Below are 18,017 nucleotides of genomic sequence, written 5' to 3' on the forward strand. Positions count from 1 at the left end.
AAAGGTCTGCCTTGGATTCGTATTGACATCATTCTATCATTTTTGAGATTGTATCCCATTACAGCTTTTCCCACTCTTTTGTTGACTATGAGGGCCACTCCATTCCTTCTACGGGATTCTTGCCCACAATAGTAGATATGAGAATCATCTGAGCTGAATTCGCCCATTCCTGTCCATTTTAGTTCACTGATGCCCAGGATGTCGATGTTTATTCTTGCCATCTCCTGTTTGACCACCTCCAGCTTCCCAAGGTTCATAGATCTTACATTCCAGGTTCCTATGCAGTATTTTTCTTTGCAGCATTGGACTTTCCTTTCACTTCCAGGCACGTCCACAGCTGAGCGTCCTTTCGGCTTTGTCCCAACCACTTCATTAGCTATGGAGCTACTTGTACAGTGGTGCCTCCCTTAGCGATTGCCTCATTTAACGATGTATTCGCTTAGCGATGAGGTTTTAGGAGCGATCTTGCGCTCCGTTTAACGATGTTTCCAGTGGGGAAATTTCGCATAGCGATGTTCGGGACCATGCCTCGCATAGCAATGACAGTTTGGGTCCCCCTGTTTCACTTAGCGATGTCTGTTTTCACTATTTTTAAAATGTCTTAAAATGTTCAAAAACTGTTTAAAATGCTTGGAATCATTAGTGCACCCTGTAAAACCTTTGCAAACTTAATTTGGCTTTGTTCTGAGTCTTCGTTAATTTTTGGTGAATTCCCCCCCCCCATTGGAATTCATTGAACTGTAGGTTTGACAGCTGTCAATGCATTCCAATGGGGGGGAATTCACCAAAAATTAACGAAGACTCAGAACAAAGCCAAATTAAGTTTGCAAAGGTTTTACAGGGTGCACTAACGATTCCAAGCATTTTAAACAGTTTTTGAACATTTTAAGACACTTTAAAAATAGCGAAAACGGACCTGTCAAAACCATTGAAATGCATTGAAACCTATTCAATGCATTCCAATGGGGGAACCGCATTTCGCTTAGCGATGTTTCCTATGGCGATTTTCGCTTAAGGACCGTAATCCGTTCCCATTGGAATGGATTATTCAGTTTTCAATGCATTCCTATGGGAAATGGTGTTTCGCCTAGCAATGTTTTCCCATAGCGATGTTTTTTTGAACCAATTAACATCGCTAAGCGAGGCACCACTGTACTTGTCCTGCGCTCTTCCTCAGTAGCATGTTGGACTCCTTTCGACCTGAGGGGCCCATCTTCCAGCGTCATATCTTTTACCTGATCATGGGGCGTTCTTGGCAAAGATAATGGAGTGGCATTGCCATTTCCTACTCCAGGTGGATTGCGTTTAGTCGGAACTCTCCACTATGTCCTGTCCATCTTGGGTGTCCCTGCACGGCATAGCCCATAGCTTGTCTGAGTTACTCAAGCCCCTTCGCCACGACAAGGCAGCAATCCATGAAGGGGACTGTTACATACAGCACTGATGTTACCTGTCTGTCATGGGTTTGGAGGGAAAGTTCCATCCTATGGGGAGTGGAAGGCGGGACATCAGGAGGAGGGGCTGTACTGTATAAATATGTGAGGCGTGTGTGGAGACACAAAAAGAAGAGACTGAGAGACACTGGGAGGTGACGAAGCAGCAGCTGGGAAGAAGAAGCTGTTGTGGGAGTCTGTGTGTCAGACAGGGTACTACTGTGTGTCAGAGTACCAACCTGATAGGTTCAGGTGTCTGTTGGTTAGCCAGAACTGATAGGTTCAGGGTCTGTGCTTTAAGTTAAGGTTCTGTGTGAACCAAACTGTGTGTATGTATGAGTGAAATAAGCCACGTTACTTTATCTATTTCACCTGATTGTTTTATATTTCCCTGTGTGTATTTAAAATAAACCTTATTCTTTTTATTGTTTGAAAATCCATCCCTGGTCTGTGTGACTTCTTAGAGGGAATGGTTGGTGGCAGCTTAGTGTAACTGTGTGACATATCCCAGTAGGTCTGGGTTTGTCACATTGATTGGTGTCCAGCGTGTGGGATACGACTGGTCCAGTTGTCCAGTGGTCCAGCAAAGCCTTGGCAGGTGTGCCCAGAGCAAGGGGGGTCTAGTCAGGGACAGTCTGAGGCGCGTAGGTAATCTTCTAGGTGTACCTCACGGGGAGGTGCGCTAGTAGAAGAACGTGCCAACTGGGGAGACTTAGATTAAGGTGCTCTGAGGCAGCCTAGTTTTGGCGGGAAAAAGCTGAGGCAAAACTGCGTAGCAACAGTGATCTAGCTTGCCAGCTGAGAGGCCCAGCAGAGGGGGGTAGGCTCTGACTCGATACTGTTGCAAGTAGTGCTGAAGAACAGCAGCAATCTCTAGGGAAAGCTGGTTCTGAGGCAAGAGGAAAAAAGTGGTCGTTTTATTTTGAGGCTTGACTTTTAAAGCAGCCTGTTCTGAGGGGGGATTATGCCCTTGACTCGAAGCCAGATAGCAGACATGAGTGAAGTGAAAGACCCCCAGATTGACCAAGGTTCTGAGGATGAATTTGGCTCAGTGCAAGGTGACAGCACAGGAGAGCAGAACCCAGAACTCAGAAAATTGCTCATAGCCCAACAGCATGAACTGAGGATGAGGCAATTTGAAGTGGAGGAAAAGGAAAGGGAAAGGCAATTTGAAAGGGAGGAAAGATTGGAGAGAGAGAGAATGGAATTAGAGAGGGAGAGAGAGAAAATTGCTCTGGAAAAAGAACGGATGGCGTTTGAATTAAAGAGATTGGAACTGATGAACCAGAACAATAATAATAATAGGGATACTGAGGGAGGCCAACTGTCTAAAGCTGACCTGAAGAAATTCCCTGTGTACCACAAGGGAGATTGTCCTGAGGTGTTCTTTTCCTTAGTGGAAAGAGCGTTTGTGGACTTCTCAGTGAGGGAAACTGAGAAGATGACCATCATGCGATCTTTAATCAGTGGTAGCCTGGCTGAGGTCTATGCCGAGATGCCTGAGGAACTGATGAAAGATTTTGCAGAGTTTAAAAAACTGGTGTTTGCCAGACATGGGATAAATGCAGAGCAGCTGAGACAAAGATTCAGGTCCCTAACCAAGAAGCCAGAGCAGACTTTTACCCAAGTGGGGGCCCAATTGGTGAGGCTGCTTGAGAAATGGCTATCGCAGGAGGGAACAGAGACCTATGAGCAGCTTAAAGATTTGATAGCACTGGAACAGTTCTATTCAGTCCTGCATGGGGAATTGAAATTCCAGGTGAGGGAAAGGAAACCGAAATCTGTGGCAGCAGCCGCAGAGATCGCAGATTTTATTTCCCAAATAAGAAAGCCCTTGGGTGAGGGGAAATCTGTAGGTAAACCCAAAGAAACCTACAGCAAGTACTCTCAGGGACCAGGGAAAAGCCAGCAAGGGGGAGGGGCCCATGGTGAAGGGAAGCCCTCAGACATGAAACTAAGACCTCAGATTTTGGAGGGAAAACCAAAACAAGATGAGAGAGAATCAAAATACACCAGAAAATGTTATTTCTGTCAGGGAAAGGGTCATCTAATCTCAGAGTGTCAGAAATTAAAGCAGCTAAAAGGAATGGTGCCTCAGGAGTCTAGTGGGACCAAGCCAAAAGCTGTGTTCTGTGTCCAGAAAGAGCAAAGCTCAGTGTCACTGAGGGAGCCTGTTGCCATGGCTACTCAGTCTGGAACAGCTACCTCTGCTGATCAGGCTGAGGAAAATGGTCCTCTTGTGGAGGTAAAGCGCTGCTTGCTGATAAAAACAGATTCTCAGTTGTTTGAGACAGCAGGGGTGGACGTAGGAATACTTGACCGTCAGTATAGGGGGCTGCGGGACACTTGTTCCCAGGTAACCCTGTGCCATCCAGATATTATTCCTCGGGAGTTTATAATCCCGAATGAGAGCATGAAGGTGGCAGGGATTGAGGGGCAGGTAATCTCTCTGCCAGTAGCAGAGGTACCTGTCAACTTTCAAGGCTGGAGGGGAGCTTGGCGGCTAGCGATTTCATCAACTCTGCCAGCAGCCGTGCTCGTGGGAAATGACCTGGCTGAACATGTGAAACGGGTGCTAGTGATTACACGCTCACAAGCCACCACGGGGACAGTTCAGGGGGGTAATGATGAGCCCGAGACGGAAGCAGAGGGGAGTTCAGAAGCTGTGGTGGAAACCTTAACCACAGACAGCAGATTTGGACAGGAGCAAAAGGCAGACGCCACTCTCCAAAAGTGTTTTGAACAGGTGACTGATGCCCAGCTAACACCTGAAACCCCAGTGAGATTTCTGGAGAAAAAGGGGATTTTATATAGAGAAACCCTGAGGAATATCTCAAAAGGGGGAGATGGGATCACAAGTCAGCTGGTGGTACCTGAAAAGTATCGCCCCATGATCTTACAAAGGGGGCACTCTGACATGTTTGCTGCGCACTTAGGAGTGAACAAAACACAGCAGAGAATCACACAGAATTTCTACTGGCCTGACATAGGGAAGCAGATCAGGGAGTTCTGTAAACAATGTGATGTGTGTCAAAGGCAGGGGAATAACCGCGACAGGACCAAAGCAAAGTTGTGCCCTTTGCCTGTGATTGACACTCCGTTCAAATGCATAGGGGTGGATATTGTGGGACCTTTGCCCAAGGCCACAAAGAGGGGGAACAGGTTCATTCTAACAATTGTGGACCATGCCACAAGGTATCCTGAGGCCATACCCTTGACTAACATTGAAACTAACACAGTGGCCGATGCTTTGGTGGGGTACATGTCCAGGATGGGATTTGCCTCAGAGATAATCACAGATTTGGGCGCATCGTTCACGTCAAAGCTCATGAAACGCTTATGGCAAATCTGTGGAATAAAGCACAAGGAAACCACTGCCTATCATCCGGAAAGTAATGGGTTAACTGAGAAGTTCAATGGGACTCTAATGCGCATGATTAGGGCTTACTTGGCAGAGAATCCAAACAATTGGGACCAGAAGCTGCAATCCCTTTTGTTTGCTTATCGATCAGTGCCACAAGCCAGTACCGGGTTCAGTCCATTTGAACTTTTATTTGGGAGAAGGGTGAAAGGGCCCCTTGATTTGATCAAACAAAATTGGGAGCAGATCACCCAGGATGACCCACAAGACGTTGTGACTTACATAGACACCTTGATGAATGACCTAAGGAGAAATCTAGAGCTGGCAGCAGAAAACCTGCAAGCTCAGAAGGTCAGACAGAAAACCTGGTATGACCACAAAGCTAGAGAGAGGCACTTTGACCCAGGGGAGGAAGTGCTTTGGCTTAGGCCCTGCAGAGAGAATAAACTGCAGCTCAAATGGGCAGGACCATATAGGGTCATTTCCAAGATGTCAGACCTGAACTACCTAATAGAGCAGGAGGAGAACCAAGCAAGGAGGGTGGTTCATGTGAATGCCCTAAAACCCTACTACAGAGGGGAACAGAGGGTTTTGTTCGCGATAAAAGCAGCTGAGAGTGAGGAAGCTGAATTACCCTTCTGGGAGGGTAGAGGGGAAGTAAAATACAACCCAGAGGAGGTAAAGATCAGTCCTGCACTCACCCAAGACCAGCAGCAAGAATTAAAAATGCTGCTTAGTAAATATCAACAGGTGTTTTCCAACAAGCCGGGGATAGTGAAGGGAGTGATGCATCGGATCCACACAGGGGATGCACCCCCGCAGGCAGTATCCCCATACCGAGTAACGGGACCCTATAGGGACAAGGTGCGGAAGGAGCTGGACGAGATGCTGAGGGAGAACATAATCGTCCCCTCTTCTAGTCCTTGGTCCTCTCCGATAGTCCTTGTGGACAAGCCTGATGGGAGCATTAGGTTTTGTGTTGATTACAGGAAATTAAACCGTGTAACCACTCCTGATGCCTACCCAATGCCCAGGCTAGACAACCTGATTGAAACCATAGGAGGTTGTCGGTTCATCTCATCATTGGACCTGGTAAAGGGATATTGGCAATTAAGAATTGATCCCAGGGATCAAGAAAAGACTGCCTTTTGCAGCCCTTTTGGTCTCTATGAGTTTCGAGTCCTGAGCTTTGGTCTCAGAAATGCCCCAGCCACATTCCAAAGGCTGATGGACCAGACCTTGGCAGGGCTCAGTGACTTTACAGTGGCCTACATTGACGACATAGGGATCTTCAGTAATACCTGGGAAGATCACCTGATACACCTGGAGTTAGTGCTGCAGAGGTTAAGTGCAGCAGGGCTAACAGTAAAGGCCAGCAAGTGTCAGCTGGGTAGCCCAGAAATAAAATACTTGGGTCACATGGTAGGGGGAGGAGTGATAAAACCCCTGGAGGCCAAAATAGAAGCTGTTCGTGATTGGCCTAGACCCAACACCAAGAAAAAAGTCAAATCATTTCTTGGGTTGGTGGGCTACTACAGAAAGTTCATCCCGAGGTTTAGCGAGATTGCGGCTCCGCTGACCGATCTGACGAGGAAGAAGGCTGATGACCGCATCCCGTGGACCAGCGACTGTGAGGCGGCGTTCCAGAGGTTGAAGGAGGCGTTAATCAACTATCCAGTCCTGCGTGCTCCAGACTTCGACCGGGAGTTCATCATCTACACCGATGCGTCTAACAGCGGGGTAGGAGCAGTTCTGTGCCAGGAGGATGAGAATGGTGACCAGCATCCAGTGTCCTACCTGAGTAGGAAACTTCAAAAAGGTGAGAGACATTTGGCAACCGTGGAGAAGGAGTGTTTGGCCATAGTCTACGCGATCCAGAAGGCCAAGCCTTACATCTGGGGAAGACATTTTATTCTGTGCACTGACCATTCACCATTGCAATGGTTAAAGACAATGAAAACCCACAATAGCAAACTTATGAGGTGGGCTTTAAACCTACAGGACTATGACTTTGAAGTGAAGGTGGTCAGAGGGTCAGTGAACTGTGTTGCTGACGCCTTATCAAGAAGACCTGAAGAATGAAGACGGCGAAAGAACATGGACTATGTGTATATAATGATGACAAAAGTTAAATGTACCTGGTTTTGAATTTGGTGTGTGTGAATAAAGGTAAATTGATGTAATGTATATGGGAAATGTTTAAATGCCTAAATGATAAATGTTTAACTTAGAATGTAAGTATAATATGGTATGTATAACTGTTGTTGTGTATTTTATTCAGGTTGTTTTTTGGTGAAAAGCACTTTTAGCTTTCCCCCTACAAAACAACTTATAAAGAGGGGAGGTGTTACATACAGCACTGATGTTACCTGTCTGTCATGGGTTTGGAGGGAAAGTTCCATCCTATGGGGAGTGGAAGGCGGGACATCAGGAGGAGGGGCTGTACTGTATAAATATGTGAGGCGTGTGTGGAGACACAAAAAGAAGAGACTGAGAGACACTGGGAGGTGACGAAGCAGCAGCTGGGAAGAAGAAGCTGTTGTGGGAGTCTGTGTGTCAGACAGGGTACTACTGTGTGTCAGAGTACCAACCTGATAGGTTCAGGTGTCTGTTGGTTAGCCAGAACTGATAGGTTCAGGGTCTGTGCTTTAAGTTAAGGTTCTGTGTGAACCAAACTGTGTGTATGTATGAGTGAAATAAGCCACGTTACTTTATCTATTTCACCTGATTGTTTTATATTTCCCTGTGTGTATTTAAAATAAACCTTATTCTTTTTATTGTTTGAAAATCCATCCCTGGTCTGTGTGACTTCTTAGAGGGAATGGTTGGTGGCAGCTTAGTGTAACTGTGTGACATATCCCAGTAGGTCTGGGTTTGTCACAGGGACCAGTAAGCACATACCTCTGTTAATTATTTAGGGCTTCTCACACAGAAAGAAAGAGTTTTCATGAAGTTTTCTTGCTTTCCAGGTACTTCCAGCAGAGCAGTTCTTGGAACAAAATCAATTGTTGCTCTTATGTCCACCAGTGTTCACTGTTCTTTAATTTTGCAGGGTGTTTCAGTCAAGCATATTTTGAAGACCACATTACTGGGGGTATGAATAGTTACTGTGATAAAATGCATTGCCCCCACTTCTTCTGTTTGTTACCTGTACAGTGATGCCTCACAAGATGAAAATAATTCGTTCTGTGAGTCATTTCGTCTTGCGAAAATTTCTTCTTGCGAATTTTCCCATAAGAATGCATTGGGGGAAAAATGTCTTGTGAAGCACGCCGTAGAAAAATTTGTCTTGTGAGTCACCAAAAATCACAGAATGCTTTCGTCTTGCAAGTTTTTCGTTGTACAAGGCATTAGTCTTGTGAGGCATTACTGTAGTAGGATTGAGTTGGGCATGTAGTATGCAGATGTTGACAAAGTTGCTAGTAAGAAACAATCTACAAGTGGATGATGTCACCTTAAATTAAAGTTTGGGAGACAAAAGGTAATAGAGATGAGCATGAATTAACTTGGCCCAGGGTGACAAAATTTTCTTGGCTTCCCTTCCCCACTTTCTCCAGCAGCTTACCACTCACATGAGGAGGCAGGAGGGGGATTTTCCCTGCGCAGCCGTTGAGTGGTTGGCTGCTAGAGGAGGCAGGGAGGGGAAGCACAGGTTCCTTCTAGGATTGGGCAGCCAGTGACAGATGACAACCCAGGCCATGCAGAGAAACTTCTGAGTGGGGCATTTGGGTGGGGGTGGGGGTACAGAACATGTGGCCACATAATCCATATGGCCACATGATCCATGGAGAATATTTCAGTCAGCTGATGAATTTCATTACCCTGGGCTGAATTAATTTGTGTCCATCTCTAAAAGGTAAGGCAGGAATCCAAATAGAAATAATGACAACAAAAACAAAGGTAGGAGGCACAGAAAGGAATGTTTGTCACATATTAGAAACCTAATCTGCTTCTTTATAACACTTGGGCCAAACTACACAGATCCAATCTGCGGGTTTCATTTTATTTTTAATATTTAAATGGGAGCAGATTGAATTTTATTGGAGCACTACTATGGGATAGGGTGGAACTGATTATTTCAGCGTGAATAATAGGCCCTATACTAGTACTAGTTCTGTCATAGTAGGGAAGCAGAATACAGGTGTTTGCATCCATTAAGCTAAGAACAGTTTGGGTGGAGTATTTCAATCAGGGAAAAGAGCAGGAGGGCTAACCCATTCTGTGCCATCATCCTGCTCCAACTCTTCCCACCCACATGTCCCGTTAGTGATGAATGGGTTGTTCTTGTTCAAAACAAATGCAGGGTGTAGGTGTTGTTGTTACAGATCTCTGTGTTGTGCATAGTTGGGCTAATAGGTGAGTATTGAAAAGAATGAAGACACTTTCCTAAGGAGCCAGAAAAACTTTTGTAGAATGTTTCTTTAAGACAAAGCCATCTGTCTGTAAAGATTAGACTGATTTCAGCAGCAATAAACATCAGATAAGCAGGAAAATCTGGTTTTGGTTGGAAGAAAATGATGCTGTTTTTCAGGTTTCCCTCCAAAAAATGTTACCGATGAGGAATGTTAAAAACAGGAGAGAAGGATAGGAAATTCCATCAATGTTCTCAGTTACTCTTCTGACGCTTACCGTTTAGTTTCTACTAGCTAACTCAGTGGCTCCCAACCTTTTTCAAATCATGACCCCCTTTTATAATAGGCAAGTAACCTGCAACACCCTTCCGTCCCATTTGCATAAAAAAGTATTTTTATTGGAGTAAAGTCATCCCCATAACTGTCCAAGGATAGTGAGTGCTGAAAGCCCCAGGGCTTTCCTTGACTCCAGTTGTGCTTTATGAAGAAACTATTAGAAAATCATGTTGCGTGCATGAGTGTTTCTGCTTAGTCGTGGCAGATCAGTGCATTTAATCTGTCTTGAGATCTTGAAGAAATCTTTATAAATCACATAAGAGTCGAAATATATTAAGTAAACATGGGGTCTGAGTATAAAACTCAGAACAAAAGCTCTGTCGTGGCTGCTTTTGGACCAAGTTGAGGTTGTGACTTCTCAAGTCAGTTTAGATCATTCTTATTTCAAAAACCACTGAAAGTATTTGGTTTCACCTAGGTTAGAACTAGTGTTGTGCCAAACAGTTCCCCCATGAGAAATTTTGAGCATTCTCTTTCAATTTTATAGAAAATGAACTTCTTTTTTAAAGAATTCAGGAAGAATTCTTATTGTGTGGTTCAGAATGTTTGTGCAGTTGATGTTATGTGTTCATGCCTTGTCTTTAACTATAGAATCATCTCCGTGCCAACTGGCAGCACTCTCCACCACCAACACTTTCTACACTGCCATTAATGTACAGAGGAGGTTACTGTAAGATGACACCTCCCAAAATTCTTTTTTTCAGATCATAAAGTGCAGGCAGCTAGGTAAGCTGCAGAGTTACAAAGATGTTTAGCATAAAGAGTGCCATATTCAAAAATATTTCCAAAATAAATGACCAAGGGTCCTGAGAATGAGGCAGAAAAACAGAAGCCTTTTCCATAGGTGAGATTCTAGGAAAATGAAGGACAAACTATGGAATAGCTTTGCCTCATTCCTGGAGCTACACACAACACTGCTCACTTTTATATCTTTTACAGGGCTTACAGGGAAGTTGTTTTGTAAGCCTCTGAAATAGAACTTAAATGTATCTGCAATGACCGTCCTCCCCCTAAAAATATAATTTGGGGAGGCTAAGGAAGGTATTGACACCTGATGAATGTCAATAATTGCTCAGGCAACACTATGGATCTGGAGAATATACAGCTTGCTCCTGGTGTTACTGCAATTTTCTGCAGAAGATCTTTCAATGCTGTCAAAATTACTGACCGCTAAGGTTGCTCTTCTTGCTGTTCTCCTTCAAATTAAATTCTGTTTGATCAACAATCTCATCAAGTCCACCTAAAAGTTGTGAGGATTTGAGAGGTACTTCTTGTGGTAGGAGGTGAGGAGGACCTGGTGGGCTTGTGCATACCATACAACCAGGTTCATGCTTTGATTGTGGGCAGAGTAGACTATCTGTCTAGATGGGCTGGGTATAAATAAATAAAATAAATAAACTGGGCACATGAGAGCTTTATATCCACACTGGCATAATTGGGCAGAGACCTCATTAGATCACACAGGATGCTCCGGTTCTGCAGCACCAACACAAATCTCCTTCACCTTCTGCAACACATTCTATGCAGTTCAGCATCCAATCACCAGTTTTTCAGATTTTTCTGTCTGAATATTCAGAAGAACAATCAGAAGAGAAGGAAGGAGGCAACCTGGAGGTCAGTAATTTTTATAGCACTGAAAGATCCTCTGTAGGAGCCAGCTGCATATTCTCCAGATTCATAGTCACAAACATTACCTAATTATTAAGTATCTCTTTGATAGCCTAGGAGTCTTAGAGTTTAAGCAGCAACAAGAAGATTGAAGTGAGAATAAAACCAGTTATCAAATCTAGGTTTGTCTTTTTGTAACAGGGAATATTTTTGGGGGGGACCCATAGGGTATCACAGTTTTCCTAGCTAAGAAGCATTCTGATTTTTTTATCAAGTTAAGCACTGGTGTGGCTGTTGGCTTGAAGCAGTTGGAATGTGCCACTATTGTGATCCACCCCTGGAGTTTCTTCTTGCCTTCTAATTATATGGCAGTAGGTACAAGAATTTGACGCTGAGCCACCTGATTAATCAATTGCAACCACGATTCATAGCTGGATTGTATGAGAAGGCATAATCTTGTTTTCTCTAGAGTTGGTTCGTGGCTCCATCCATTCTCACTCTGTTTCTTTCTGTCTTGTACATTCCTCTTCTTCTGCATTTAGCCAGAGGGTTTGAGGAAGGTTAGGCAACCTAATTGGTGCAGCATAAATACCCATGGTTTATGATGCTAGTGCTTTACTTCTTGCCATGTTCTAACAACTCAACAGACCCAGCATTAGCTGGCCAAAGAACACCACCTTCACAGGGACATCTGGTGGGAATACAAGAGTTGTGGAAACCCCTCCCCCTGGGATGCTAGGTTGACCGACGCCCTCTTTTTCATTCGATGACAGGTAAAGACCATCCTTTTTATACAGGTGTCTTAAGCAACTGGTTGGACAGTTTTTAACCATGTGCTCAGCACTGTTATTTTTTATGTGTGTTTTAAGGTGTTTTTTAACAGCTTCAACTAATTGTTTTAATACTTCTATATGTTTGTGGTGTTTTAGTCTCATAATTTATTATGACTTTAGTTGGTTTATTTTTTTAGTAACTTGTGGGTCACTTGGGTTACTTAATTGAGAGAAAGGCAGCATACAAATGAAAATGATAACTAAATAAAGATCCAGAAGGAGGGAGAGTGATAGGTGAAGGCACCTGGGCCCATCATAACACTTGAAGCCACAGAGATATACTAATCTTCATCTTAGGTGTTTGCGCCCTGGTGCCAGCTGAGAATGGGCAGTGATGGATGTAACGCCCTATCATAAAGTTAAGGATGGACCTGGAGAGGCAGAGTAACCTCCTGTGACTTCAGCTGGCATCCTAACAGTCCTAATTGATAGTGCTGCAAATTTCACTCATCACATTTTTTGCAAACTGGTGTCTTCTAGACTTCCTTATCTGAATAAGAGCCAGTCTTCTGAATAATAGCTATGTCATGGTAAAGGAAGTTTTCCGTTTAGGAACTGTCTCATACTGTACACGCTAGGCAAATTTAAACTGATTGAAATTAATTAAGTTGTTTTAAAGACTGAACATCTTAGAGATGAATGTTCTCAGATTGCTATAATATCCATACCAGTTTTCAGGTCTCTAGGCTCCATTGTCTGTGGCAGAGATGCACGCACCTTTTTGTAGTTATACCGTGTTTCCCCAACTATAAGACAGGGTCTCATATTAATTTTTGCTCCAAAAAACAGAGTAGGGCTTATTTTCAGGGGATGTTTTATTTTTTTCATGTACAACCATCTACATTTATTCAGATACAGTCGTGTCATCTTCTGGTTGCTGCACAATGGTGGAGAGTGGGGTTTCGCTTAACTAGGGCTTATTCTTGGGGTAGGGCTTACATTACGAGCATCCTGAAAAATCATACTAAGGCTTATTTTCAGGTTAGGTCTTATTTTCGGGGAAACAGGGTAGATGACTTTAGGGTTTGCCCTCTTAAGCTAGGTTCATCTTTATGAATTATGCATGTGGAATCCCATTATCCCAAGATGCTTTTACAGTTTGGCCTACTTTCTAAAAACAAACAAACCTCCTGTCAGGAGGAGTTGGCTTTCGAAATGTTAAATACTGTGATAATGTTTTAAGAGCATCTGCAGCAGCCATGTGAGACAACTTTAATTTAACAGTTGTGGGCTTCTTTGATGCGGAAATAAGAGTTCTGGGTTCAAACTGCCAGGTATTATGTATAGAGACTCATTCATTTCAAAGATAATCTGCATGGATGGTTTATTGAAACAAATCACTGAAAGTACTTAGTAGATCATGCCTTTCTGTAGAAATGTTGGCAGCCTTTATCCTTGAGTCTGCCTCAGGTTTAACCTATTATGCAGAAATATTACTGTTGCTTCACCATACTGTAGCTAGTGGATAAGGAATATCTGTACTTGGCATGTGTTGACACCCTTGTTTTAAGAGCTGCCACCTTACAGAATCAACATTGGGCAGTTTCTGTTAGATACTGTACTGAGCTGCAGCGGAACTGGCACATTGTCAATGTAGTTCAAGTCTCACCATTCGGTGAAAAAGAAGGGGGGATACTTACTTGCAAAAGAAAATGTTTCATCCTAACATCAGAAGAAGCATAGTGCTAAAAGTTCCTTGCACCATCATCCCCAACAGCCCTAATGCTGTCTTGGCCACTCTGTGCTTGTTTTATCTATTTAAATACATGATAATCATATTCATGCAATAAATGGCATGTCTAGTTTGGAATAGTAGGTATATCTACCGTTACGTAAGTGCCCTATAGTAGGTATATCTACCGTTACATAAGTGCCCTGAACCTTTTTCATTTGCACGCACACGCTACCAGGCAACTTTGTCCTAATTGTAGGTACAACTCTTTCTTTATTTGCTCGAGACTCCTGAATGCCTTCCTTGCAATTTTATCAACCCCAAAGGCGCTCCATTTGCTTCGCTGACTCTCTGTTTATCATTATGTGATAAGAGGTCCAACCTTAACAATATAGGTAAACAAAATATCTAATCACTTGGGTAGCAACACTATACTCAGAGTGTTTTAATTATAGCATCAGTGGCAATTAGAACTAATGCAGTCTGGTGTCCAGAATGACAAGCATCCATGATCCCCTCCTCTCCATTTTCTAATGATATTATTTGCCATACTCTTGAAAACACTTAACTGCTCCAGACGGCATGGAGCCTGATCATCTGGGATCATCTTGATCTCGTTACCTGATACAGTACACTTACTTATCTGGGGGACATTTTACCTCTGCTTTTCTCACCGCCAAAGGAGCTTATAATAAGTAAGTCATTTCTAAGGTCTGGTATAAATATCTCATAGCTTACGCTGGTGCTTCAGAATAATAATGTCTTACACTACAGATATCTGTTGGTTGCCTTCCCCATTGCAAAGCAATTAGATATTCGTTGTATTTGAAGCATTTTCCTTATTGTTGTTTTGCATGTTGCCCTTTGTAGTCAAAAAGATGCATTTTTAAAAAAGTTAAATGGGGGATTGGGGATCCCAAGGGTTCTGGGGGCCTTCAGAACATGGCAGATTTGCCCCCATCCCCCCTGAGGGCACAAGTAGAATTTTGTGTCAATTGGGGGGGTGAACATTTGATGGGTATGGTGGGGACTTCATGTGGGCCACTGCGGGCCAAACGTAACCTGTTAACCATCCCATCCTATGCCATGCATTTTTTAATCGGCTGTCTTTTGTTAACAGGTCATATCTCCTGACGCTCCTCTGAGCCAACAATGGACCTGAAGCAAATGAAAGATTATATCTATTGGCTGTATTACCAGTATCTTCTGGTTACCTGTAGTTATGTCCTGGAGCCCTGGGAACGATCCATGTTCCACACCATCATAATTACTGTGGTGGCAATGGTGGTCTACACTGCATATGTCTTCATCCCCATCCATATCCGCTTGGCTTTTGAGTTCTTCTCTCAGATATTTGGAAGCCAGCCTGAAAGTACTGTGACCCTTATGAACTGAACCAGGAGGTGCTTGCACCTTGTGCAAAAATAATGGTCTTCCTCAGTGTTGTCTCACTCAACTCTGCCTCATGTTTGCTCTGGAAGCAATTTGAACCTGTGGGTTCCTGTGGTGTCCACATATGGGTTCTCATTGCACTGACTACTGGCTGATTAGTTTTCACTGAAATGCACACAGAACTTTTGTCTTCCAGAAATGACACAATCCCACTGAAATATACTGCTTTGTTCAACCTCTTTGGATCAACTGCATATATGTGTGGCACCAAAAGAAACCATTTGGATTAAGTGTTGTTTTTTTAAATCCTATTTCCTTTATACGCTGGGGCAAATGACTAATTCAGGTTTACATGCCGTTCACTCCTCTGTTTCTCACATCTTTGGAAACAAATTTAGATAAATACGTGTACAAATCTGTAATCCACTTTCTGAAGGGCTTAATAGGAAAACTTACAATTGCTATATTTGAAGCCTTCCCTTTTGAAAAATAATGTGTTTTTAGGTGAAGAAAATTCAGTAACTTTTTATGTTGTCATCTGTCTGCTTTACTTTCTTCCATTACCCGCTTCCAGTATATAGGCCAAAATCCTATTGCCAGTATATGCCTGCATAAAGGAAACGGGGTAAGTTTTGATGACTCATTAGTGAGATACTGGTTGTGTTCCTTATTGTGCACCCAGCTGGGTGCACAACCAGCACCTTACTAACGAGCCACAGTTTTCTGTCTGCCTCCTTGTTTGTTTTGGCCATGGAAGAATAAGAAAACACCATGTGGTTGGATCCATAGAAGTGTGAGTACAGTCCTTACTCATTCAAACCCCACCACCACCGTAACAATTTGGGTTTGTATCTCTATGTGTGTATCTAGAATGGCGGATATAGTGCAGAAGCCTTTGGGATCAGTAGTAAAATAGGGAGAACTTCTGTGAGTGGAAGAAACTGCCTGTCATATAAGAAACCTTTTCGATTTCAACCACGGTGTTAAGAAAAAGCTCAGACTCCAGCTTCTCTTCTACTTTACTGTTTAATGGAGGCAAAAAATGTATGTGGAGTTTTTAAAAAGAAAAATTATTGCAGTGTTCACTCTCTCCCCCCAAGTCCTGGCTTTTTGCATGTAAAGTAAACAGTACCTGATTTTTTTAATGTATGTATGGGATGGTATTAACCTTCCTAAATACCCTATAGGAAGCTGCTCCCTATTCTGTTAGCTCTTCCCATGAGGCAAATAAATCGTATGCATGCACTACAGCAGAAATTAAACCGCAGTTATCTACAGAGGCTCTGAAAGCATTTACATGGAAGGTTGAATGCTACAATTTCCTTTTATAAAGCAGAAGCAAGACGTCCTTCCTTGAGTTATTTTTATTTTTAGAAATTGTCAATGCTACACTCTAAATGAAATGTGAATGCCAAAGAGCAAGCTTGCATATCCTGTAGATGTACCTCTTTCTGCTCCTGCTGCTACCAGTGAAGATGGTTTTAAGTGTCAAATGTAAATAACACTTGATTTTTGCACCACAACATGCAATATGAAGAATTTTATCTCTTAGGCTTGTTAACTCTGTATGTCAGCAAAAACAAAACTGGCACATTGTGCTGTTTCTGAGAAAAAGATGTGTCTTGAAGATTTTAAAAAATCTGAACATGTGAGCTGTTTTCCAGAAACAACAATAAATTGGAGTTTATTTTAAAATGTGTCTGTATTACTTTCTGTAGATTCATGGGAGGAAGAGAATGGATTATCTCCCATGTAGGTTGCCATAATGTGCTAGTAAAGATGAAGTTGCAGTTATCACCTAATGGAGTACAGTGGTGCCTCGACTTACGAACGTCCCAGCATATGACCATTTCAAGTTATGACCAGCTCCAACCGCAAAATTTTGCTTCTACTTGCTACCGAAGCTTCGAGTTACAAACAGAAAAAGGCAGGGGCAAAAGGAGGGGCATTCAAATTGCTAACCATTGGTGGCGAAGAGGCTGCTGCTTTGTAGCTCTTTTGCCCCAGCAGTTAAGAGAGTGTGTGATCAAAGGAGGCTTCAGACTGCCTGGTAAGGTGCTGCTTTCTTCTTTTGAAAAACTGTTCTGGGTGGGTTTTGCAGCATGCTTTTGAGCTAGGTGGTAGAATCATGTTTCTATGCTGTGGTGGGTCTTGCAGGGTTTGTTTGCTTTTTGGTGGGTTTTTTCCCATTTCTGACGGGTCTTGCAGTGTTGTGTTTTGTTTGTTTTGGTTTTGTTTTGTTTTGTTTGGGGGTTTTTTGGTGATTTTTTTTCCTTTGGCCAGAACGGATTAATTGCATTTTAGTGCATTCCTATGGGAAATGGTGCTTCGATTTCCAGTGGCTCCTGGACTTACGAACGGCCCTAGTTGTGAACATTTCGGGTTACGAACCCGATCTCATCGCAGGTAGTAGACCCTACTTGCGAACGCAGATCGAGTTACGAACCCAAAAGGCAGGAAGAAAGGGTGGGAAATTCCAATTTCCTGCCCTTCCTCTCTGCCTTTGGAGCTTTCAAAGGGCTTCCTCCAACATCAGGGGAAGCCCTTTGAAACCTCCGAAGCCAAAAAGGCAGGGAGAAAGGGCGGGAAATTCGAATTTCTTGCCTTTCCTCCCTCCTTTTGGAGCTTTCAAAGGGCTTCCTCCGATGTCAGGGAAAGCCCTTTGAGAGCTCCGAAGTCGCCGATTGCGGCGGCGGGGACCCCCAGGAAGGTCTCCCAGGGCTTGCATGCCACCATGGGAGACCTCCCTGGGGGTCCCCGCCACTGCGACATTGGAGGAAGCCCTTTGAAACCTCCAAAGGAAGGGCAGGAAATTCGAATTTCCCGTCCTTTCTCCCTGCCTTTTTGGCTTCGGAGCCACCAAAGCTCACCCAGCGCCGGGAGGCTAGAGCTGGCCAGGCGCTTGGCTGCTCGCCTCCGGCCGTGGCAGCAGCAGTGGAGCGACGGGAGGCTAGAGCTGGCCGGGCACTTGGCCGCTCGCCCCGGCTGCGTGGAGGCAGCGGAGCACTGGCAGGCTTCGGACTGGTAAGT

The 18,017-nt window shown here is 43.7% G+C and overlaps 1 protein-coding gene and 1 long non-coding RNA gene across 6 annotated transcripts in view; one reads left to right on the plus strand and one right to left on the minus strand.

The window, feature by feature from the left end:
* The window catches only part of LOC144587781 (uncharacterized), a 244,065-nt gene extending 236,861 nt beyond the window's left edge, over positions 1 to 7,204 (minus strand). The window contains exon 1 of one of the 2 annotated variants that reach the window (XR_013542925.1): positions 7,124 to 7,196. This is a non-coding gene — a long non-coding RNA (uncharacterized LOC144587781). Of the gene's footprint in view, positions 1 to 7,123 lie in introns of both variants that reach the window. The other variant, XR_013542924.1, reaches the window with a different exon arrangement.
* SPTSSB (serine palmitoyltransferase small subunit B) overlaps positions 1 to 16,682 on the plus strand; it is a 33,237-nt gene extending 16,555 nt beyond the window's left edge. For 3 of the 4 annotated variants that reach the window (XM_020791763.3, XM_072996155.2, XM_072996154.2), the window contains one exon: positions 14,716 to 16,682. In XM_020791763.3, coding sequence (XP_020647422.1) covers positions 14,748 to 14,990 — 243 coding nt within the window. In that variant the 5' untranslated portion in view covers positions 14,716 to 14,747 and the 3' untranslated portion in view covers positions 14,991 to 16,682. Of the gene's footprint in view, positions 1 to 11,737; positions 11,864 to 14,715 lie in introns of all 4 variants that reach the window. The other variant, XM_078389029.1, reaches the window with a different exon arrangement.
* Positions 16,683 to 18,017: the final 1,335 nt, after the last annotated feature.

This window comes from Pogona vitticeps, chromosome 3 (genome assembly GCF_051106095.1).
Source record: "Pogona vitticeps strain Pit_001003342236 chromosome 3, PviZW2.1, whole genome shotgun sequence".
Taxonomy (NCBI): Eukaryota; Metazoa; Chordata; class Lepidosauria; order Squamata; family Agamidae; genus Pogona; species Pogona vitticeps.